Genomic DNA, 26443 nt, shown 5'->3' with positions numbered 1-26443 from the left:
TGTATAACTAAGATAAAGAAACTGCCTTGAACTGTTGATAGGGCAAAAGAAAAGGGCTAGGCTGGGAAAACTAAATGGAATGCTAGGAGAAGGAAGGCAGACTTAGAGAGAAGCCATATAGTCCTGCTGGAGCCAGATGGAATTTTACCCGGTAAGCCACAGCCACGTGGCAATATACAGATTATTAAAAATTGGTTAAATTAATATGTTAGAGTTAGCCAATAAGAAGCTAGAGCTAATGGGCCCAGCAGTGATTTAATTAATACAGTTTCTGTGTGATTATTTTGGGGCCGAGCAGCTGGGAACCAACAAGTGTCCTTCTTACCACAGATACGGGCTGGAGAGACAGCTCCGTGGTTAAGAGCACTAGCTGTTCTTGCTAAAGGTTCAGGCTGTTTCCAGCATCCACATGGAAGCTCACAACCTTCTGTACCTCTAGTTCTAAGTGATCCAATGCCCTCTTCTGACTTCTGCAGGCACCAAGCACAAATGTGATACATAGATATACATAAGGCAAAACATATACAGATCTATATAGAGAAAACTATGCAGCACTGGTTAAAACATTCAAATAGGTAAATAAATAAATCTTTAAAATTAAAAATTCCAACTCCAAGAAAGTCAATGCCAAGATCATGACAAGTTGTAGACTAAGAGAAAAGTATCGGCAAAAGGTACATCTGAGCTGGGGCTGCAGCTTGGCAACAGAGCACTGGACTAGCATGGATGAGGCTCTTGGTTCAATTCCCAGTACCCAGCTTTAGAAGGAAGAGAAAAGCACCATCTGTTAAAGGATTGTTATCCAAAATAATACAAAAAATTAATAAAGATTTAAACTCTGTAATAAAATGAACAATCAAATTTTAAAAAAGAACAAATGACAAAGGACCTGAACAAACAGGACAGCAAACCAGAAACATAGATAAATAACGTGGAAGTGCGTTCAAGCGCACTGCAATGAGACAAGCATGATGTACTTACTAATCAGAGTGACTGACATGTGGTTCAGAGGAAGAAGTGGAGAAGCAGGACCCCCTTTCTCTCTCACACACCCATCTTTCTTCTCTTCTTCTCTCCCCCTCTCTTATGGTAGGAATGCAAAATGATGCAACCACTATGGGAAACAGTTTGGCATTTTCCTAAGCACGAGATAAACTAATTCCTATGATTCAACAATCACTTTCCTTGATATTTTTCCAAATGAATTTAAATTGTAAATCTACACTAAAGGCTGCAGGCAAATACTTCAGCAGCTTGTTCCTATGTTCCTCCATAACTAAAGGGTAAACCATGACACAGAGCCCAAGAAAGTCAAAATGTTACTCGGCTATTAAAAAATGAGCTATCTAGGCGCAGAAAGAGTAATTTAACTGCCTTCAGCAACTGAGAGGAGGGGATCTGTGAATGGCTATGCGCTGTCTAACTGCAAATACACACATTCCCACAAGGCAGAACAACACACACAGCAGCTACCAGGTACTCGAGCAGGAGGAACTGTGACACCATTCTGTGCATGCGTCATCATTCATCAGATCCTATACGATACACACCGACCAGAGTCAGTCATGACGGAGGCCAGACTGGGTGCTTAGGACACGTCAATGCAGGCTTAGCAGCTGGGACAGCAGTGCCATGCTGCTGCAGGACACCTGCAGCCAGCGCGTCACGCAGAGGATACTTTCTGCCCAATTGTGCTGTGAACCTAACTTGGCTCTACAACATATAATCTTTTAATTAAAACAAAAATTCAGGGATATTTCATTTGTATTTTAATAAATATAGCTTGCCTGAAGTCAAAGAGCAAAAGAGCCCCACTGGTCAGCCTTCCAAACCAGGCAGTGGTGACATACACCTTTAATCCCAGTGGCCACACTAGTTTGCAAAGAAACCGGGCAGTAGTGGTGCACGTCTTGAATCCCAGCCATAGATAGGAATCTAAGATGGGAGGAGACAATTCTCACACATAGTCTTGTTCTGAGATTCCTAGAGGCAGGATCATCATTTTAGATTGAAGTAGAGGTAAGAGCCAGTGGCTGGATGTTTTGCTTTTCTGACCTTCAGGTTGAACCCCAAGTTCTGTCTCTGGGTTTTTATTAATCATGCTACACAAAGACAAGGAAAAGTTAAAATGAGGCATTCTAGTCTATTAGATAGGTGACAATAACTTTTCAGAGGCAGAAAAAAATGTCTTTTTCTTTTTATTTATTTATTGCAGAGACTATAAAATGGTACCATCGCTGTAGGAATTAGTACCACTGGATTGCCAGTTGATCAATTCTACTCTGAAAACCAGAAAACAGAGTCTCATGTTCCTAGAAGTGTTTTTGCTGTAGTTTAAGTCCAGAAGCAATACAAGTGTCCACAGCAGACAATACCATGTGATACCTCTCTCCACCCCACACACATTATCAACAATGGGATGCTGGTCACCCACAGAAAGGAACAAATCACAACACATGATACAACACAGAATAAACTGGAGACAATGCTAAACTAAAGAAGCAGGCAAGGAAGACATATGCCGCACCATTTCACTTACATGACATGTAAGACAGTCATTAGCAGAGAGAGAACACAGCGCTGGTTTCCATACTGTGATGGGAGGCTACAGAGCCATGTGCAGCAGATGCAGAGCTTCAGCTGTACACAATGACGGCAGCTCCTGAACTGGACTGTGATGCTCGCAGCCAGTGTGAGCACCACTACTGTAACCCAGCTGCCCGCTTCCAGCTGTTCAGAGGACACATTCTGTTACATGACCTCCACCATGTAAGATGTGGGGAAAGTTCTTTGGGGAAATAATTCCATATATATTTTTCTTGATATAAATTTAAGAATCTAAAAATAGGTAAAGTGGTAACAGAGGAAGACGGGATAATTAGAAAAATACTGAAAGTATGTATCATACTTCCAAGAAAGAGAATAAACAAAATTTTGTCTTTTCAATATTTATTCACTTTCTTCAAAGTTCTCAGCCATAGTTGCCTGTGTAACTGGGTTACAGGCCAATGGGATGGAATGCTGGCCTTTATTCTGAATTGTACTTCAAAGTAAAAGATTTCAGTTTGAGAAGAAAAATAAGTATATTTAAGAAAAGAAAATTAAGTTAAACTTTAGAATTTATAGACAAGTAAAAATATAACAATAGTTAGAAATTATGCCTAGTATCCCCTCCCACCACTGCCAAATGAAAAGTGTTTGCTTGTTTTAATGTGACTTCACTGTAACATAGACTGAAGAGGGAATCACACAGGATCAACTGGCAGTGGAAGAAAAGCTTTTCACAAAATGTATTGTTATTAATTTCTTTTAAAAAGAAGTCAAAGCATGATGAAAGCATGCTAAAAAAGAATTCATAAAGAATAGTGGAATGAACCTAGAATAATTCACATAACAAACAGAATAAAAACAATGGATTCTACCTATCAGAATCAAAGAGATCCCATCTAACACAAGAGAAAATCTGCAAAAAGATCTGAAGAGGAAAGGCTCAGAAATGAAAACAGAGGGTGACTAAACACACCAAAGATGTACAGATTCATGGGAAAAAAGAGAAAATGTAAACTATACCCGCATTACAATATTTTACATAAGCAGACATTATATGTAAATAAAATAAAATGGAGTGTCATTACACATTGCTATTTTAAATACTCTCATCAAGTGAAAAATGATTTAGCAGTTACAAAGATGAACGGGTGCATAATTTAGCATGGGGCAAATACAGTACCAGGTAGACGCCCAAGAAATGCCATACACATGCCCCAGGTGACAGGAGTGAGATTACACACCATTACTTCCTAATGGAAAGACAGTACTGGCAGCAAGAACTTCAATGTCTTTTAACAAGGAAAGAAAGAAATAACCTGTTTTATTTATACAATGGAAAATACATAGTAGTAGACCTTTCTGAACTTGGTAACATGCAAATCCCTGAAACCTGAGAGAAAACTTCAGTCTCAGAAAAAAGTCATTTAATCAGCCTGAAAACCTAGGTTCCTAGTTCACTGACTATCTTGAAATATCCACACAGTGAAACAGAAGGAAAGCCACTCCGTTATGGCTCAGAGAGGACAGTGGTCACCCCTTGAAGAGAATAGAATACTCTATCTTTGCTAGGATGGTAGTCTCATGCTCATTAACATTGTGCCTTTATTCATAAGTTTCCTATAACCAAACATATCAACATCCCTAAGTGTCAACTATGAGACAAGGAAAGGTAATGTCCTTTGATTATAGCTAGTATCCACCTATGAGTAAGAACATAACATTTATCTTTTTGGGTCTGGGTTACCTCACTCAGGATAGTGTTTTCTAATTCCATCCATTTGCATGCAAAATTCAAGATGTCACTTTTTTTCCCCCACTGAGTAGTACTCTAATGTTAAATGTGCCACATTTTCTTTATTCATTCTTCAGTTGAGGGGCATCTAGGTTGTTTCCAGGTTCTGGCTATTACAAATAATGCTGCTATGGACATAGTTGAACAAAGGCTTTTGCAGTATGATTGAGCATCTTTTGGGTATATGTCCACGATTGGTATTGCTGAATCCTGAGGTAGGTTGATTCCCAATTTTCTGAGAAACTGCCATACTGATTTCCAAAGTGGTTGTACAAGTTTGCATTCCCACCAGCAATGGATGAGTGTTCCCCTTACTCTACATCCTCTCCAGCATAAGCTATCATTAGTGGTTTTGATCTTACAGGTGTTAAGATGGTATCTCAGAGTCGTTTTGATTTGCATTTCCGTGATAGCTAAGGATGTTGAACATTTCCTTAAGTATCTTTTGGCCATATGAGATTCTTAAATTGAGAATTCTGTTTAGTTCAGTACCCCATTTTTTTAACTGAGTGACTTAGAATTTTAATGTCTAATTTCTTGAGTTCTTTATATATTTTGGAGATCAGTCCTTTGATGTGTTGTTGGTGAAGATCTTTTCCCATTCAGTAGGCTGCCTTTTTGTCTTATTGACTGTGTCCTTTGCTATAGTTCATGATTGTAAAGAAGCTAAGTAATAAGGGGAATCCAAAGAAAAACATATATAGACCCACTTGGAATTTGTAAACAGACAAGATGGCCTGACAAAATTGGGAGCATGGGGGTGAGGGGAGAAGGAAGGGTAGAAGGGGAAGAGGAGGGGCGAAGGGGAGGGTTGAGGAGTACTTGAGGGAATGGGATAGTTGAGATGGAGGAAGGAGATGAGAGCAAGGAAGGAGATATTTTGATTGAGGGAGCCATTATGGGGCTAGCAAGAAACCTGGCACTAGAGAAATTACCAGGAATCCACAAGGATGACCTCAGCTAAGACCCTAGGCAATAGAGGAGAGGGTACCTGATCTTGCCTTGCCCTGTAATCAGACTGATGATTATCTTAACTATCACCATAGAACCTTCATCCAGCAACTGATGGCAGAGACCCAACATCAGAGCACTTGATGGACTGAGCTCCCAAAGTTCAGTTGAAGAATGGAAGGAATGAGAATATAAGCACAGAGGTCAAGACCATGATGGGTTCACCCACTGAAACAGTTTACCTGAGCTAATAGGAGTTCACCAACTCCATCCAGACTGGGAAGGAACAAGCATAGGACAAACTAGTCCCTTTAAATGTGTATGGCTGGGGCAGACTGCGGGGCCACTGGCAATGGCACCAGGAATTATCCCTACTGCATGTACTGGCTTTTTGGGATCCTATTCTCTTTGGATGGATACCTTGCTCAGCCTAGATATAGTAGGGAGGGCCTTGGACCTTCCACAAAGCAATGTTCCTTACTCTCTCTGAGGATTGGATAGGAATGGTATGGGAGGTTGTGTGGAGGGAATGAAAGGAGGGGAGAGAGTGGGAACTTGGATTGGTATTTTTTTTTTAAATCTAATAAGTTAAAAAAAAAAGAAAAGGAAAGGAAAGGCAATTATGGTCCAGTGAAATGACATTAAGATCCCTGGAGGAAGAAAACAGTAACTTTAAGTGTAAAAGGAGTGGCCAAGAGAAGATAAATGCTTTCAAAGCACAACCAACATCAACCATCCTGTTTTGAGGCTTCCTCTAGCTGTTTACAACCTAGATCACTGTTTGCTGTAAGGTCATTTGCCTGTCTGCCCTCCTCTCTCTGCCCTGTTCCTCCTTCACAGCTTCCCTTGCCTTCCCCCAGCTTTGTACTCCTGATATGCCCTACTCTCTTAGGTTTTTCATTCTTTAGTTTCTAATCGCTTTCTACGAAGCATCATATTTCCAATTGTCCCTCTTGCCTAGGTCAGGAGCACAAATGCTGAGCACTCTGCGGTTCTGGACCTGCGTGTCTCACGTGCCCAGTGAGCAGATATTTCACTTCACTCTAGGAGGCGATTCCGCAGGCACACAGGGACGTAGGCTGGGCACAGGGCCACCAAGATAGTGAAATCCAAATTAAAACTTCCTTGGTAGTCTATTTAACAAGGTCAACTGTTATCAGTTTTTGGACGACACTTACACTCATGAAAGAATCATGTTATAACCTGCTTCATAAATGAACAAATCAGGTATCAATCAGAAGTTTATTAAGGCCATACTAAGTAGAAAACAAACAAAAAGCATTACCATGTGTATATAAATGATCTTCCGTAATTTACTTATATCAATGTATCCCACAACATATACTGCAAATAATGATGAAATCTGAAATAAAAAGAAATTATGTTAAAAATAAAAATCATATATATATACATACATAAAACAAGTAGTATTAAGAATAAAGACAAGATTAATTTATTATATCAAATTATCTTTATACAGAGTGTCTTAGTTTTCCTTCCAACTGCCAATTTATTATTGAATATGATTATTAATTGATCTTTGACTTATACTGCTCTCCTAATATGCAACTATGTGAAGTATCTACTCTGTGGAGAGTCCAAAACAACACTCATTTTAATATCAGGCTGGCTCTACTGTCAATACATATAATTAAAATGTCCTCTGGCCAATCAAACACTTGAAAATATAATTATAACATGACCACTAGGACAAAATTGCAGAAATCACAGTAAACTAAAAAGCAATTAGGTGATGTGTATTTATACAGAAACACATTAAGTCTTCCTGTCCCCTCCATTAGCATTATGAATAATTCAAATAAATGGTCACAGGCTAGTTGCAATCAAATGTGTCAAGTTTCACATTTAAAAGAATAATACATATAACTTTCTTTTCCACCTGAAGAAAATCTTTTATGAAGAATTCTCAAATTTACCACAAATTCTAAAATTATTAGATTTAGATGGATTCACTGATTAAATGATACTCCAGCTCATGTAGGGAGACACCATGTCAGACAGTGTCTCTCTACCCTTTTCAAAGGTAAGTCATTCAAATTAAATTCTGCACCTCTTCACATACATATGGAAACACTGCCTAACAGGTAAATATCTGCATATAACCTATGTTCCAACTATTAAGCTTCTTTTGTTTGATCTTTTAATTTCCAAGCTCTTTACAGCAAATGTTCCTACTGATAAGAAAACCACGGTTTCTTTTCCCAACTACCCATGTGGACTGCTCCAGGGTGACTACCCTGTTATGACGACTGTGGGCAGGTGTGTGCTGTTCTGCATTAGCCCCATGAGAGACAGGATACACCTGTTCCTTTCTTCATAAACCTCCACTCCCCACTTAGTGCAGGCTATCCCACTGCCTGGAAGCAACCGAAAGGCCCCTTCTCACCCCCTGGAGCTGAGCCACGCACTGATCACTACAGGGCACAATCTCAGATTCCAAGGATAACTCAGCCCATACAATGAATTTAAATAGAATCAAACCAAAGAAGAAAAACAAATCCCAAAGATCGGTTCAAAGAAGATATATATAAACCCAACTGACTTTTGGTTTTTAAATAATGAAAAGAGCAATTAGCGAGGCCCAGGGAAGGAGCGGCTGTGAACCCAGCAACCAGGAGGCCACAGCTAGAGGACCATGATTTTGAGGACACCAAGATTCTGCCTCAAAATGTAAAACAAATCAAAAGAGTTGACCTCACTGACATCTGGCTGAGTATGTATACACACTAATATATGATGCTAAACCTCAGAAAGTGAGGACTTTCATTCCTGTGTTTCAGAAATGATAAATCTGGAACAAGAAAAGCTAAAATTTTTATTTTCTTTCTTTCTTTCTTTTCTTTTGTTTTGCCTAAGAAGGTAGTAAGTAGTTAAAACTCAAATCCAGATATGCCTTTATTTCTGAGGCAAGGCATCTGAGTATTTAAAGCATCTCTCCAATAGTGTTATATAAGTATGGCAAGCATATTTTCATAAACAGCGAGTATAAAAAAACCTGAGCCTACAAAACCCTCCTCTCTCAGAGGGCTCCTTGCTTTATAAACCCAGACGAGAGACACGGGAATACATGGAAAGATGATAAATTGCAGACTGTTAGGGGAGCCACATAAAACATGAACTTATTGCCTGCTCTTTCTCTTAGCATGCTGTGGGATAACCCCTGTATATGCTATATGTTTTATTATCATTGGTTAATAAAAAAGCTAATTTGGCTAGTAGCCAGAGAAAATAGATCCAGGTAGGAAATCCAAGCAGAGATACAGGGAGGAAAAGGGCAGAGTCAGGGAGACGCCAGCAACTACATGGGATGCAAAATGTGAGTTAACAAGCTATAAGCCTCATGGTAAATACAGACTAATAGAAATAGGTTAATTTAAGCTGTAAGCGCTAGTTAGTAAAAAGCCTGAGCTAATAGGCCAAAATGTTTGTAATTATTAAGGCTCTGAGTGATTGCTTGAAAGGCAGCTGAGGGCTCAGGTGGGAAAAGCCTCCACTTACATTATCCCACACATACTGATTCTTCATGTAATGATTTAAGGCAGCCCCAGCAAAAATCCCTCAATGGACTGGGAAGAAGTTCTTGAAGTCTCACCCTTATTGGAAGATCTATTGGCAATTGATGACTAGAAGCAGTCAGTTTCCTTCAGAGATTCAGGGCCCTGAGATGCTTTTCTTGGGTTGATGATCGCACACTCATGCACATACAGACAAAACTAAAGGCATTCAGCTGGCGTGGGGGCGGGGCTGAGCACATGAAGTGGGGGCATGTGAGTATACAAGCACACAAACTGGGAGAGAAAAGTGGTAGTAGGGAGAAAATGAGAGAAACTCAAGGGAAGAGAATGGATTTGATCCAAATAAATAATACATATGCTTGAATGTCAGTAAAATATTTAAGGAACTATTCATAGAAGAAACATATTTTCCTCAAGAGAAGTACTTTAGACTGTCTACTAGTTTTCGTTTTAGCCCTCTAATAATTATGGAATAACAAAGATAAGCATTCTTATAAACTTGGTTTTACTAGTAAGTAATAATATTCATTAATAAATTAATCTCACAAAGATTCATACTCTGAATTTTCTTTAAAATAATGAACAAGAAATATCTTCAGACTCATGAAACAGGAAGAATTGGTCTACTCCAGGAATGAAGACAGATGGGCAGTCAGCCCAAGTACATGTATACATCTGGTGTTCCTGATAAACACCGCAGAGTGTATTTCTAAGTGTGTGTGTGAGTATGTGTGCGTAACATCAATACAAAAGTAATAAAAGAGCAGGAATCTCAAAGTGGACATGGAGGACTTGGATGGAGAGTAGAAGAATGGTGTTAATGCAAGTACTCACATATGAAATTCTCAAAAAAACAACAAGGAAATCTTGGTTACAATTTTATACAGATGAGCTTACATAAACAGAAGCACCAAGCCCAAATATGCCAGTTTTAGAATGTGCCCACCTTACCTGAGTAAGAAGCACGAACTGGGCAAACTGCCAAGGAAGCATGAAGAACACATTGGAAATGCAGAGTGCAATCAAGCTCCCTCTGTAAAGTTTTGTAGCCCTTGAAAAGATAAATATCAGGAGGTTTAACTACAAAACAGTCCAGCATAGCTCCAAACTGCTGCCAATCAGAATCACAAACAGGACCTGGGGTTCACATAAACTGCATGCAAGATGAACCAATGGGTTAGAAATTATACCTTCTGATTTTCAATTATAATAATTTTCTGTAAAATGTAAATACCTATTATTACTGCAAAATCACAAGCCCTACCATATAAAGGGAGGCAGGCCAGATGAATACAGTCATTACTTTTCTTCACATTATATTTTAGTGAATTTATAATAAGACTTCTTAAAAGTTAAGTCAATAGATTCATTAGTTGGAAAAGTAAGGGAGTGTCTAGGAGAAATGACAAAGTGGCATATTCTATAAGCTAAGCAGTGTGAAGTCAAACACTGCACGGATGGGAGGCTGGGTAAGAGAGAGTGAGGGGCGCTAAGCAGCGTGCAGTCAAACACGGCAGGGATGGGAGGCTGGGTAAGAGAGAGTGAGGCAAAGTAGCATAAAAGCCAGTCTTCTGGAGATGCACCTTGGGAAAGAGAAGGAGAGACAAAGGAAGAGGCTGTGCTGGAACCACCGTTAGGGGTGTCATGTTAGGGCCAGTGAATACTTTAGGAGACTTTCGGGAACAGCCTTTACTCCCACATATGAACTGATGCCAAGCCCTAAGTCTACTATCTTCTTCACAGAAAGAGAGTGTGCAAACCAGCACACTGAGGGGAGAAGTAGGCAATACAGGGACACCACCATTGATGCCTTCCTCCACTACTTTCCTGAGGAACTAACCCAAGTATTCTTAAATTCCAGACAACCTTACAGAATCAAGTAACTAGAGGAAAATCAGTACTTTCGATGAAGCAGAAAAGACAGAACATGCTGGCTGCACCGGAGAACAGGGCTCTAGTCTGTGAAGCTTCAGCTTCAGCTGTGTGCTTCCCATCACAGAAATGGGCTGGACCACAGAGAACACTTACTTCGAATATGATAGACCACACTGTGAAATAAAGCAGTTTTCTATTGCTTTTGAATATGAGGCTTGACTTTCATTTTATAGGTAACAAGGGAAACTATGGATTTAGGGATAGAATGTAACACTAACCTGGCAGCTGGGTACAGAATGCACTCAAGAGAAGAACCAAAAGAAAACAAAGGAATTCCAGCTGGTAGTGATCAATACGCCACTAATTTTGGACAGGAGAAATGAAAACATAAACATTACTAAGAACAATCGAGAAAAAAATAGATGCTATGGCGCTGGGGGCGGAGGCGGTGTCTGTAAATCTGGATTTCAAAAACACAATTCTAGACTACAAATCAATTTGCTGAACTAAAACCTCTTGATAACCTCATTTCTAAGGTATTCCTGCCCTCAAAGAGGTGGTGGGGAGCACATGCCACAGAAGAACCCTGATGAAAACCTCAGAAAAAGCAGGCCACAGCAACAGGAGCAGCAGTGGGCAGAATGTGCCTGCCTGAATCCTTGAGCCCGTGAGGACAACACAGGACGTGGCAAAGGGGAAGAGGGCTGCAGGCGGAGTTAGGATTTCTAGTCACCTAGCCCAAGGACAGGGAGAGGATGCTGGTTATCCTGCTGGGCCTAGGGCAATTACAAGGTTCCTGGAAGTAGAAGGAAGCAGAGGAGGGCAGAGTAAATGTGGGGAAGGAAGGGCCCAGTTCTCCATTGCTGGCTTTCATGATTTAAAAGGAGCCAATATACAAAGAAGAGCTGCAGAATCAGGGAAACTGATTCTGAAAGGCCCTAGGAAGAATATAGCCCTGCCAGAGCCTGCAGGTTGGGTCCCCTGCCCAGACAGACACAAGGTTGTAAGTACAATCTACATTGTTTCAGCCTCTCAGCTGCCACCCATCCACGGCTCATGAGAGAGAGGGAGGTGGGTAGTGAGAGAGGGAGAGAGGAAGGGAGAACAAAGAATGAGAGGTTCATTCATCCTTATCGGACTCAACAGAAGCAGAAAGAGAAGTGACTAGACACTCCTAAACAGTCTAGTGCCTGTACACGTGGGGGAAAGGCAAGAATGGCCTTATGGGTGTGGAAATGGCTACGGCGGGTGAGCTGAGGCGGGCTTGCAGTGCAGCACTCCCTGCAGAGTGCACAGAAGTCCTGTCTCTCAGTCCCAGAAGCAAGCAGGCAGGGCTGGACCTCATCTGGAGATGCAAAGAAATGCCCAAACCTATAATAGTCAAGGACTTAAGGGTGTAACACAAATTCTAATTGGTCTTAATAATAAAACCCAGACTCAGATATTAGGGGTGAAAGTTGAAGGATCAGAGAATCAGGGAGGCCAGCGATAGAAAGACCTTTAACTCTACTGATGCTCAGACCAGAGGCAATCCTGTCCTCAGACTGCTTCCTCTGACTGACTCCTTCAGACTGCACCTCAGATTGCATTTTCAGACTACATCTCCAGCCTACACTGAGCTCCTGTCTCCTCTGGCCTTATATTCCTCTCCCTGCCCAGCCATATCCCTTCCTGTCTCCACCTACCTAGTGTGGGATAAAGGCATGAGACTCCCAAGTACTAGGATTAAAGGTGTAAGCCACCATCACCTGGCCTCTAGTGACTTAGCTCTGTACTCTGATCTTCAGAGAAGCTTTATTTGTTAAAACACAAACAAACAAAATATCACTACACTTTCCTTTTTTTTGTCTAAAATCAAAAGGTGTTGTAACTACTATGAGAAAACTATATACAATAAGTACGATGACTATATACAATAAGTACATCAATGATGCCTAGTCCATTTACATTTGACACAAATCCCGAGAAAATACTCCATTACCTATCCTACCTTGGTGGGTCCAAAGTTGTGTACCTAATTTATTTTCTATCATAACTAGCATTATCATCCAAAACTATCTTTTGATGTCTCTCAACCTTATACACTTTACACCCCTTTAGTGAGTTTCTTTTCTGAGTCTGGTAACAAGGGAAACTACAGCTATCTAGTCCTCAACTCCCTCAGCGGCCCAAGCAGGAAATAATATTAACTGAATAAGCAGGAAATGCAAACAAGAGATTTAAAAAAAATTGAGAAATGACAAAACAGACAGCTGCCTGGACAGTCAATCAAATTTCCTCTGCAACCTTTGGGGCATCTGTCTTCAGCCTACAGGCCTAGAATATCTGATGGACTTTTCTATGAAGCAGGGTTTTTGAAGGACTATCTCGCCTTTTCTGGGCAAGGTTTGGCAGCCACTCTCTTTTGTGTCCTCTTTGTCCAATTAGGACAGCACACTGTCAGCAGCTGACACAAGGGCATTCTCTTGCCCAGTGGATTATTTTGCTGGCGGTATGTGGACTTTTAAAAGCTCACAACATAAAAGCCATCACTCACTTGACCTGTGAAAGGTCTATCTCATGAGACTACCAGAGACACAGGAAGCTGTGCACAGGCCCTGACTGCTAAGTACATTACAGAAGCAAATGCCCAAAGGGTTTAGCAGAGCAACTTCCATTGTCAGTCTTCCAAATTCAGAAGACCACTGAGTGGAGTTCGCAGACTAAGACAGCTTCACATTTGTACAAGCTTTGACCTGTTTTTCACAGACTCTATGTTTGTGATGCATGTCTAAACCCAGCATGTGTCCACTGAAAGAAAAGCTGCTCTTACTCGTTTTCAGCAGAACTTAAACCTGCCTAGGCTCCTAACTAAGTCTAATTCAGTTCTGGATTTCTAGTAGGAATTCACCTAGCATACCTTTAGTGTATGTAGGCTGTTTCTTTCTACCACTACTGTCTGATATCCAAACTCTCAAGACAAACTCCATGTGTTAGTGTTCCCAATGATGAGTCTATCAATTCTTCTTGTTCCAAAAGACTAAGTCCTACAGGATGAGGCTCAGCATGGTCAGCCTCTTCCTTCTCCTGGCAACTGGCATGGTACAAGAGAAAGGCTAGGAAATATGGAGCGGTATAAGTGAAAGTGGTTTACTCATCTAAGCAGTTTCCATGAACCCCAAAGAAAAAGAGAACCAGAGGGCAGGTCTGTGGTACTAAGTAGTTATCAAACTTACATTTTTTACAAAATACTTTAAAAATATCTTTATTCATTCAATAACAAGATCACAATCTTACTAAGGAAACTTAAGGCATTCTTTTAAAATAAAACTTGTAGCTTCTAGTTTAAGTTGGGGGAAAGTAAAGCTCCAACAGCAGAGTCAATGAAAGTTACCTCAGGATGTGAGTCACAAGCAACATCTGAAGTACAAGGAATGGATATGAGAAGCTTTCCCGGAGAGGCGGCGTCCACATCACTCGGGTACACTGGAAAACAAACAGCCAGAGAATGTACCCACTCCAGGTACAAGATGCAAAGTACAATCAACAAACACAAATTATTCCCATGTGAACCTTAAATGGTGGACTGCAAACATGCTGTTGCGTTTTCTCTACACAGAAACACTGCAAAGAGAGAGGAATTGCTGGGAAAAGACGCATGAGACTCAAGACGCATAAGGAGCATATGGACGTCATACTGTCCTCACTCCTTTGTCCATCAGTACAACTGTTGCTGATTCTGTCTTGGGCACTGTGACTAACGCTGTGGTAAACACAGGAGTGTGGGTAACCTTTGATAAAAGTTTTATTTCCTTTGGAGATACACCTAAGCATAAAATGGCTACAAGTTAGTTAGTATTTGTTAAAACAAGCTGTATTTCCAAACAGCTAGAGGTAAGACTGTTCTTAGCAGAGAGACACTCGGTGCTGGGGGAGATGCAAGTGCTTACAGTTTAAACCATGATCTCTAAATACCATTTTCCCCAATAGGATCAAGACTCTGTGGAAAAGGTTGGTCTTGTATCTTGAGACAAGGTTATCATGAGACATCCTTTAAACCAGAAAGTGTTCAAAGACTAAAAGAATGTATTGAAGAAGTGAAATGCCCCAGCCTTTCCCAGAGAAGCTCTTGATGCCATTACCAGCAGTAAATGTAGACACAGGGCTACCATAAAGTGAAAACTGACTGCTCTGCCCTAAAAGGGACATTTATCACCTCTGCTGGGGCTCAGAGAACATCCTGGAAGACACTTAAGAGTCACAAGACAGGGAGAAAGGCTATGAAAAGTTGTCCTCTGTGCATGAACAACCACTGCAACTACGGCTGCCTGCCCTGCCCAAACAAAGCTGCGCCAGTCAGCAGCCGATCACAAATCTTGGAGGGGCTCATGGGGCCCTTCTCTCCGCTGCACTGGTGGCTACTGAAAATCCTGGGGAAAGGCAAGTCAATGTCTTCAGTGTGTACCCCTGATGAAGCCACCAGGTTCAAATGGAAAGTCTCAGATACACAGTGACACTGAAGTTCCTGGCTAAATTCATGGAGGGGCTCACAGAACAAAACACGCAGACACTGGATGAAGAAAGCAAAATGCTGTAGCTATCATATGGTCCTGTGGAACATGCTCACAAGAACTGCAACATTCTTGCAGCTTCCACACAGCAAAAGAAAGAACTCAGACCTGTACGGGCAAAAACTTAATAGACACTTCAGGAAAGAGAAACATGACATGGTTGTATCAGAACCAACTGGGAAAGTGCACAAGCTATTCCTGCACTCACTCAGAAGGAATAAAATTGGGGGACTAAACCCTAAACACTGACGGGGATGGAAAGGAAACTGGATTCCTGTACAATGCTGACAGTGAGAGTTGTTACTTTCACAGACAATATGGGTAAATACCATAGACACAGGTTGAGAGGAAGGAGTCGGGCACAGTATGACTCTAGCACTAGGATGTTACCATCTAGCTGGCAACTGAGCAAGAGCAATGGCAAAAGTCTAGATCATTCTGGGTGTCTGTGGGGCCTCCCTGGTCAAACTAGTGGGAAGGTGGCCTGGGACAAACTCTGAGATTTGCATCTATGAGTACACATCTGTCTTCTGGGAGCAGCACTGTTTATACATGTGGGCACCTCTACTCAAGTGCCTTTAAAAACAGTAAAATAATGTTAATAGCTTACAGAGTACTGGGTTTTCTTCATACAGCCTTAGTTTCAGATAACCCATCCCATAACCCTCCTTTCCCCTCTCCCCTGTCCCAAATATCCTCCCATTCCTTGATGTTACATGTGTTCTACCATCTTATCCTTTTTACTTGAGATACACGAACACAGATTTCCATACAGCTTTTTCATACACACTCCATGTTGGTTGACCTTTCTCTTCCCTCTCAATTCCTCATTCCCATCACTCTAGACCTGTATCAACTCTTCTGCCTCTAGTATTTCCCTTCCTACTTAAAGAACAGAAAGAAAGAAATCAAGTTTGAACTGACCATGAAACTCCCTTCTGGATGGCTAGCCATTCAGGTAGTGCTCAAAGGTACTATACAGGGTACTGGGGAAGAAAATGCACCAACAGCTTTATCCAGTGCTAAATCCTGTATGCTACAATACCAATACCAACCTGGCAGGCCAGTGTGTTCACTGTTGCTATAGTGGCATGATTGTCATAGGATTAACAATTAGGTTCTGTAAACCAAACCAAACCTGAAGACTATAGAAGTCACAGGTCTACAATAGAAACCAGTGATGTTGTTATGCTAAATGTTCATACTAACAAACTGCCTTATAAATATTTATGCTCACACCCACAGATTTGTGCTAGTCTCAAGTATAGCAGAAGAAGATTCTTATTGTGTGTGGGTAATGGTTAGGTCAGACCCATAACTGTTCCAAGTGCTAAGAGTAAGAGACTATAAGTACCAAGTTGTTTTATGGGACGTTCTAAATCAACTTGTCCCTACCCCCAAGGCCCAGGGGTCACCATGGAAGAGGATGTGAGCTGGAGGATGGGGAAAAATGCTATTAAGCAGTCGTTTAGACATGACTTGGCTACTACACACACAAAGTCATAGCAGCTAAAACTACCTGCACAATCCAGTTAACGATTCCAGCATGAATGTGGGAGCCCCATACCTAGCTGGGTAACGGTTGCTGGGTGAAGGAGAGCCGTTTTTCTGGAGGGTGCTAAGTTGCTAAGTTGCCAATGCCTCAGACACATGCACTTGTGGGCATCTCTGATTGGACTCAATGGACTAAATTAATAACAATAACAATAGTAATAGTAATAATTATAATTAAAAAGAGCAATGAAGTGGGAAGGGAGATGTGCTGGAAGTTTCTAGGGGGAGCTGGAGGTCAGCTAGACATGACTAAGATATACCATATACATGTAAGAAATTTTCCAAAAAAAATACTATTTCAAAAAAGAAAGTAGGAATCCATTTCTGTAAAGTTTCAAAAGTACTACAGCCATCAATAATGACAGAGACAAGAGTTATTTCCCTTGGAGGAAGTTAAAAGTGTAGATTGAAAAAGGTCATGGAAATGCCTGCTGAGGGCTAAAGTCATCTGTATCTTACTAGTGATTCTCAACCTGTGTGTTGCAATCCCTTGGGATCACATATCAGATATCTCCATTATGATGAAGTAACAACAAAATAATTTTACGACTAAGGGTCACCACAGCATGAGTGTCACAGCGTTAAGAAGGTTGAGTGGCTACATAATTGGGTACATATGTAAAATCTGTTCGGCTTGACAGTTACCACATGGGATATTAATATATGTAAATTATTTAACATTTAAAGTCAAGGTTACTATTGAATCTGTAATGATCTGAATATCAAGAATTATGATGACAGGTTATAGAACACTACATATAAAAAGAATCCAAATATATAGTAATGGTTAAAAAAAGTTCTTTATAGAACATCAGTTATTAATCACAGCTGAAATAAGAGAATTAGAAAACTGCTGTTTTCAATTGCCAACAGAGTAAATGACTCAGGCAGTGACCACCAATGATGTGGGCATTTGGTCAGACACTTTAAGGAAACGAGACATTCTATATCTCAAAGCATCAAGACATACACTTCTTATTGTTGTAAAAAAGAAAGGAGCATCTTCCCAACAGATAAACTGACTTCTACCACTGAACCATGGGAGGACTGCTTGAAGAAATCCAATTATGTGGCCAACTGGTCTCATAAGACTCAGTGTATTGCAATAATCTGTTACAGTCTTCAAAAACTGTCTAATGGGGACCTGCTGATGAGGAAACCCACAAGTCGGAATCGTGGAGCCTTTACAAAGCAGTAGGCGTGCGTTCTTAAAAGAGTGCCCACTCGGCTGGACAGAAGAAGAACTGTACTAGAAGCATTCAAGATAAAACGGCAACTAGGAGCCATGTGTGGTCTTAAACTCTGCATCCAAACCAAAAGCAAAAAGGAACTGACTGGGATACTGCGGAAAGTTGACTGTGGATTATAATATATGATCACCGAGTCTCAAGCATGAGTCATGACAGTGGAGGAGCTTTCAGGCAGCATATTCCAAGGTGTAAGGGAAGATGCCATCCGGCCTGCACCTCACATCCAAAGGGAGCAGGGAACTGCTGGTCTGGGTAAGGTGCAAGGGACAGAACAGTAAGAGAAAGCAAGAGAGAAAACCGGTAACTGAAGAGCTAGTGAGGTGGCTCATTAGGTAAATGAACTCCCCCCAGTCCTGAGTTCATGACCTGAGTTCAATGCCCAGGACCCACGTGAAGAAGGAGTAGGCCAACTTCTGCAACTTGTTCAGACTTTCATACATGGTATATGCTGTATGAACATGAACGCATACACACAAACACACAGACACAGACACACAAAGGAAAACTTTAAATTTTTAAAAAACTGGTAAATGAAAGTGAAGGTAAACATGCTCTTACTCAAGCAATATCCCCTGCCCTATGCAGTTATTTGTACAGTTATTCTGTTAAGGCAAAAATTTCTTTGTAATATCATCCGTGGGAAAACATTTACAATATGCCAAATACGATCTATCACTGAGAGAACTAATTAATGAAAATAGAATCTAAAAGTAACCAACAAGCCACAACTATGCTCTGATATATGAGTAATTCCCTCCTGTGACTAAGGATCTCTTCTATGACAGTGAAGTGCCAGGGCAACAGGATGGCTCAGAAGGCAGCAGCTCCTGCTGCCAACCTGACAAGCTACATTTGATCCCCAGAGTACACAGGCTAAGAGGGAATGGACGCCAGAAAGCTGCCCGATGACCTTCATGAATACCATGCAAGATGCACCGCCAACACACTCACTGAATAAGCAAATACAATTCTAAAAAGAAAAGTACTGATTAATAACCAATAGCAATTTCATTGAGTAAGGTTCTTCTACAAAAGTGGCTAGATGTGTTAATAAGTATGAGCAGAGTAGATGATTTCTGTAATACAAAACTTGGATACTTTAGAAGCATACATTCATTCATCATTCTTTTATTTGACAAGATCTCACTGTGTAGCCCTGACTGGCCTAAAATTCTCTATGGAGACCAGGCTGGCCTCAAGCTCCAGAGATCCAATTTCTTGCCTCTTGAGTGCTGAGATGAAAGGTATGCACCCAGCTAGAGACAGTTTTAAAAGATTAGAAGAAAGCAGGGACTACACCTGTCATAATCTGAAAGCCAAACGGTAAATTTATAGTACGTTTTTAAATTACTTGAATTCTGACCAATACTTTAACAAAACTATTGTGTATGGTCTAAATTTTAATGTCATATAAAAATTTTGCTTTTCTGCCCTATACTAGCTAAATAGAACATAACAATTAATTGGTCATTTCCATAAAGCTAAAATTCTAATATTCTAATTTTATTATTTCATGTACCTCTTCCTAAGATGAGCATGTTTTAAATAAACTAAACAGCTGGAAAATGTCAAGAGGAAAAATCCATCAACCTAAAAAAAAAAATCGACTAATCTAAATTCTACTTTTAAAATTGAAATTCTAAGAAATAATGCTCTTGCTACTTGAACATCAAGATTGTGAGAAAAACATAAGGAGGGGAACCAATAGCCCAGGGTCTGTGAGGGGCACAACGGTCCTCTGTGCTCAACAGCAGTGCCTTTCTTGCTGCATCTGGGTCTACATATTCAATATCTCCGTGCCCCAGCACCCTGCTCTTAACATACAATGTTCCTTTCTTGCATTATTAAGTAGTCACTTCCCATTTCAGACACCATTCTCATGGAATCCGCCCACAATCCAGCCTTTACAATGCGCAGTGTCCACAGCCAGGAAAGAGCCAAATCCTCCTCTTGGTTCGGTCTCACACTACTGCAAATGCACTGTTGCTGCTGCAGGGCACCCACAGGTCAAACGCTCCACCCAAAGGCCGCTCTACTCCACATTTCTGTGATTCTAAACGGTGAGTACCCATCAGTGAGAATCCGTGAGCAACTGGCTAGCGGTTCACATTGATGGCAGTTTGTGTAGCATTGCTCTTTAAATCAGTAGATGTCCAAAGACTGCAGACACTTGTGGAATGAAGACAAAAGATGCAGCATCTCACACATCTTTTTCCTCCCCATTATAATAATCTCCACGAGAGGCCTGGATAGACATATTACTAGATCATTCATCTACAGGTATGGTTAACTCAGAGGAAGAAATTCATTGAAAATTTGAATTTATTAAAATTTTACCTGAAAACTATAGTAATAAATAAGACTACTAGCCTGGGCTAAAAAACATATGGCACTTTATTTTTTAAACCCTGTACTAGGCACTTTACATATATGAGTTCATCTGATCTATGCAATAACTATGAGAGATGAGTAAGGTCATGATCCTATTTACAAAGCAAAGGAATGCACAGATAGATTAACTGACTTGCTCAGGTGGGACAGATGCTAAATGGAAGAGCCAGGATTTAAACCCAGGCAGTGTGGATCTAGAACTATGTCCTTTATGTTGTTACCTTTGGCTGCCTTGAAGACTTGCAAACGTACAGGCTTCGCAAAGTGTCTGAACAGGATACTTAAAAGTGAATTACTTTTGGAACATAGAAGCCACCATAAGAGCCACCAGCTTTAAAACCAGACTCACTATTTTCTCAAATTAGTGAGACTCCTGTCACTTAAGAGAACACCAGCATTTAAATTTTGGGTCAAAATAACAGGATCAAGTTCTTAAGGAACACTAGTACAGATTAAACATGAGGACATTAGTTTGAAGAAGTTGATCAAGTTCTTAAGGAACACTACTGCAGATTAAACATGAGGACATTAGTTTGAAGAAGTTGCATTTCAGCCGTGATTCTGAAAGTACCTTCTGACGACCTACCTCTCCATGATTGAAGAAGAAGCATAGCACTGTGACCAGGCCTCCCAATCGGCTGCCACTGCAAAAGAGGATAAGAAAATGTAACTCGATGTCAGAAATGTAGGTCAATCCTGAAATAAAACCTCACAATACGGTACCACGATGACCTTCCACCGCCAGACCCACAAAAGCCCTTTCCTGTGCTGATTCATAAAACAGCTCATTTCTTCCAAACTATCACTAGCTCAAAGTAGAGAATACATTTTTTAAAACAACTTATCAGTTGAGTGAAGAGACGCACACCTGTGATTCTAACACTTAATACAGGCAGAAGGATCAAGAGCTCAAGGCCAGACTTAGTTACTTAGTTTAAGGCCAGAGTATGAGATCCTGGCTCAGGAAAACAAAAACAACAACTCAATTGTCACCTACGAAATGTGCACCCTCCGGGGCAGAGGGGGGAGAAAGAAAGAAAACACTGGAGGAAATCATTTAAGAAAGTTAAAGAACAGCTTTGCATGCATCTCTCCTCCAAACTCACCATTCTCTATAAGCAAACAATCCTAGTGTGAGCCTATCGTTCACATCTGACATTTGTTCTTTTCCTACCTTACCATGGAGATTATTCATAATCGGTACTAGTTACCAAAGGCACCTTCTACACCAAAGTGAGATACCGCATAGTCCCAGAGCACTGCAATTTCTTCATCTATTCTTTAATGGAGTGCAGGTTCTTTTTAGTCTCTTCTTAGGCACCATGTTTATAACCTGGGAATGCACATACTGGCACTTCATGCTGGTGAGCACTGCACCACTTCTCCCCAGTCAGCGCTCAGACTCTTCTCAAAGCCCACCCTTCAGACAGGTGAAACTCTCACAAGCTGTAACTTTGTACGGAAGACCACTGTACTGCTTCAGTGTGATTTGCACAGTCCCCTTCCGGAACTGCCTGTAAATGCCCTGTGTGTTCATCTATGACTATGACTGCAGGCTTCTCCACTTAAAGACTGTGCTGACCAGTGTTTGGTTGTCAGATGTCACAAATTATTTTGATAATTTACAGGGTATTCAGCTAGAACTTTAAAAATACCATGTATTTAAAAAATCCTATTTCTTCTCTATTGCATGCCTAGTCTGGGAAGGGTTTTCCAATTTCAAAATTTCATAGATAGCCACCTAAAATTTCTTCTAGTACCATGCACTTCCATTTAGATCTTTCATCTGGAGAGCTCTAATCTCTCCTCTTTGAAATCACCACTCATGCTAAAACACCAAGCAAGTAAAACTCCCTGTCTCAGAGAAATACAAGCTAGCCTTTCTCATACAGTAATTTCATACAATGCTCGAATCTTTTCCAGTCTAGTTAACTGATTTAATTCTGCAGTCCTTTTCTGTCACATGGCACCATTTCCATCCTGTAAGATTCTGATTATTTTAATACATCTTAGGAAAGTTCCCAGCTACAGCCACACAGAGACTAATTTAGGTGATTCTCTGTACATAAGACAATCTAACAGGCCCCTTTCAAACAAATGTTGTTTGTCATCAAAATGGTACTGAATTTACTTACAACTTGTGATATATATACACACATATAAAGCAGTCCATAGTATATACACATGTAAATATATACATTTATTATAAAACAGTCCATAACAAGTTATACACAAATTGAGTGCCAGTAATTCAGTAAATTCGGCACCATCACAATTCAGTATGTAAATTCAGTAAGCCAAGTGCATATAAATACACATGCATATGTAAATACACAACATGTATATATATATACATATATGTGTATGTGTGTATGTATGTGTATGTGTGTGCAGTACTTATTCTGCCTGATCAACCAGTGAATATGTCACTCCCCATTTATTCAATTCTAATTATATTACTTCAAAGAAAATTTTATAAGCCAACAATATAATAGTCAGGTACTAATGTTAATTCTTCTATAAATACAGAGAATGTGTGGAAATCAAACCATGGTGGTTGTTTTCACACTTTCAGAATTGTGACAGGTCACATAAGCCAAGGAACATATACCAGAGATTTGAAGTAGATAGCCAAAATGCTCAATTTTATAAAAATATACAGCATTCTGACTAAACAAAGAATGTGTTATTTCTTACGTCCCTAGAGCAATGAGCCTAGAGACAACTCATTCTCTGATTATAGTCAAAAACATAAGACAAAAAAAAATTAAGACCTTAATATAAAATTCCTTTTTTAAGTCTTCCCTTGTGCAAAATAGTACCCAAACTAAACTTTTCTGACTTTAGTTTTCCTTAAAGAAGAGTAGAGGTCGCTGGAAAGCTGGAAGAGCACAAGGAAGGAGTGCAAAGCTGAGCGAATCCCGGGCTGGAGCGGCCTTAGCTGCCCTGCTCACTCAGCCACCACCAGCCTGTGAGGCTCGGCGGCTAGACAGTCTCCAAAGGACACGAACGGCACAGGGTCCAGTCTGGCACCACCTGTCTCTGTGCCTAGCTACCCAGGGAGACAGGCTCTCTGACCCACTTTGTAACTTCCAAAGCTCGGAGGCAGAGTACAGCTAGCTTGTCTATAAGTGATAGTCTGAGTCGAAAACATGGTTTAATGATGTGACTTGCAAAAACTCAAAATTAGTGTCCCTAACACTAAGCTACCATTCTGATCCTAGAGACTGCCACAAAAAATTTATTTTGATAAATAGAAATGTCATTGCAATCAGAATATTTAAAACTGTTTAAATTATTCTTCATTATAGTTGATATTTCAGTTTTCCTTAGTAATAAAAAAACTCTTCAGTATAATATCACCAACTGTTAGGAAGGAGGAAAGCCACTACTGTGTGAATTTATAAACCATGCTAAGCTCCTGAACATTTGCCACAGGCACTCACAGACTTCATTCGTCTTGTTATGAATGGGGTCTATGCATATGTATATGCCTATATAGACTTACAGTGTGTGTCCTCATGTGTACATATGCATATGGCGGTCAGCGGTAACAGTGGGTATTTTCTTCTGACTCTCAGTGACCCTGGAGCATCCTCTACCTGCCTCCCCAGCACTGGGGATCACACGGGTGCCTCTGCAGTACCTGATTGCCTGGCCTTTACATGGCCACCAGCGATCTGAATCAGGTCAGCGTTCCAGGTAAGCTGGCATCTTACCAACTGACATCTACCTTGTCTCTTTATTTACCCTTTGAGCCTCGATGATCTTAGAAAATTAAGGAGAGGCATTAAAGCTTAAAATTTAAAAATTCTTCCTAGCTCTGAAATTTAGTAATTGTATAATAGTTCTTACTCTTTAATTGTAACAATTGGAATCAATTATCAAAATGTAATGGTTTTGTTAATCAGAAACTGCAGTAGTGCAGAGGAAGATGATGGAACATAAAATAGAACATTTGAAGAGGAAAAGCACTTTCAGGGTTTTTAGACTACAGTAAATAACACTTGAAATGAGTTTCCCTATGTAAATACTTAATAAATGAGAAAGAAAACAGTGGAAGCTGAATGGAGAGTTTTCAGTCTCAAGTTTGGGGACTAAGGCTCTGACGCTTTGCTGGCCAGTGAGGAATCCACGGGACGGGCCTGGCTCAGAGTTGATGACCTGCTCCCAACAGTTGGGGGACTGAATGGTGCAATAAAGAAAGAGAAGATGGTGAGAGGGCTCCATGGGTGAAGGCTCTAGCCACTCAAGCCAGGTAATCCGGGCACAGGCCCCTGAACGTACACAAAGAGGAAGCACAGAAACAACTCATGGTTTCTTCCACCCAGGCAGCAAGGCCCAGGCCCAGACAGCTATGTCACACACACATGTGCGCAATAATAATGACTTTAGAAGAAAAAACAAGGGAAGGAAACAACTAAGTATGTTAAAACAATGTCCCGGCTTGGCCCTGTGCTTCCATAACAACTAGCTAGCGCCTTTAATTTAACTGTTGCTGGCACCTAAACAAACCTCCCTCTCCCCTGGTAAATGGACTTAGTACTAGACCCGCCTTGCCCATGGCAGACTCACAGATGGCACCTGAGGGTAAGCAAACACAAATGGCACATAATAAAAGGCTGTTGGTAGTCACAGGCTGTGGAAACTTGCTGTGGAACATGTCACTGTTGGCCTTAATCTTGCCCAGACATAGAGGGCAATTCATTGTCACAGCTTGTAGTCAGGAGTCTCTGAACTCATACAGGCCTCCCCACTGTGCCTTCCACAGCCGCTAACCAGAGTACTCCACCTCTCTGCCTCACAGCCTCTTCCCAGGGGCTTTCTCCTGATGCCACTAGAACGGCAATGTCTTTGTGTATTTGTTTCACTGAAGACTCTCCCCAGCTCCACGGTCCACACACTTCCCTCATAGCAAGCACACACACTAGACCAGCCTGCCATCCTCTTTTGCCTCAAGATCTCCTTCTCCCATGCCTGTCTCCTTTCTCTAAACATTATGAAGTGCCATACAGCGCAGCATAGTCAACTGCAGCCGCCACTGTCCACACAACACTTCGCTGCTGTTCTATTTCTCTCTCAACTTCCAATCCGAACATGAGAGCGAGATTTGGCCCCTGCTCCACCTCCAGACGCCTTCCCTCTTCTTCCTGACCTGAGATCTGTGGTCCAGCTACCATGTCAAGGGAAATGACCACACAAACTGCAGTGTGCAGAACAATGTGGTGAGGGGCAAGGTCGATGGAGTAGCTGGGTGACGGGTGAACTGAGGCTCTGGTGCTGGAGTGACGAGATCACGGGGAAAGTGAACTGAGGCTCTGGTGCTGGAGTGACGAGATCACAGGGAAAGTGAACTGAGGCTCTGGAGCTGGAGTGACGTGATCACAGGGAAAGTGAACTGAGGCTCTGGAGCTGGAGTGACGTGATCACAGGGAAAGTGAACTGAGGCTTTGGTGCTGGAGTGACGAGATCACAGGGAAAGTGAACTGAGGCTCTGGTGCTGGAGTGACGAGATCACAGGGAAAGTGAACTGAGGCTCTGGTGCTGGAGTGACGAGATCACAGGGAAAGTGAACTGAGGCTCTGGTGCTGGAGTGACGTCATCACGGGGAAAGTGGAGAAACTGGGATGCTGATGAAAGGAACAGGATCCCAGGTGTGATCACCCAGGCAAACGCAAACTCAGCCCCGCCCGTTGGGGACCTGGCAGAGGCAAAGTGGCCACCCATGCACACATGGCAGGCCTGCGCTCTTCTTTCTGTGGAGGAGTTTCTCTGAGGTAGCAGGTGTGTGTCTCTATCTCTGTCTCTGTCTATCTCTGTCTCTGTTTCTCTCTCTTTCCCTCTTCTCTCTCCCCTCTCCTCTCACTCCCCTCCCTTTGCAAAAAACTTCCTTCCCATGTAAGTTCTGCCTGCTGGTGTGTTTGACCCAGCCACGGGATTCGCAGTCTCACGTTGCACCATATAATATTACACCAGGTCCACCTGGATCACAGA

General features: G+C 41.3%; 1 protein-coding gene across 3 annotated transcripts in view; it reads right to left on the bottom strand.

The window, feature by feature from the left end:
• Dpy19l1 (dpy-19 like C-mannosyltransferase 1) overlaps positions 1-26443 on the bottom strand; it is a 95312-nt gene that overhangs the window by 32131 nt on the left and 36738 nt on the right. For all 3 annotated transcript variants that reach the window (XM_075966509.1, XM_075966507.1, XM_075966508.1), the window contains exons 7-10: positions 21036-21093; positions 14078-14169; positions 9781-9880; positions 6579-6656 (exon numbers count right to left, since the gene is read on the bottom strand). In XM_075966509.1, coding sequence (XP_075822624.1) covers positions 6579-6656; positions 9781-9880; positions 14078-14169; positions 21036-21093 — 328 coding nt within the window. The remainder of the gene's footprint in view (positions 1-6578; positions 6657-9780; positions 9881-14077; positions 14170-21035; positions 21094-26443) is intronic.

Source organism: Microtus pennsylvanicus, chromosome 3 (assembly GCF_037038515.1).
Source record: "Microtus pennsylvanicus isolate mMicPen1 chromosome 3, mMicPen1.hap1, whole genome shotgun sequence".
NCBI classification, from domain to species: domain Eukaryota; kingdom Metazoa; phylum Chordata; class Mammalia; order Rodentia; family Cricetidae; genus Microtus; species Microtus pennsylvanicus.
This window is presented reverse-complemented; position numbering and strand designations above follow the sequence as displayed.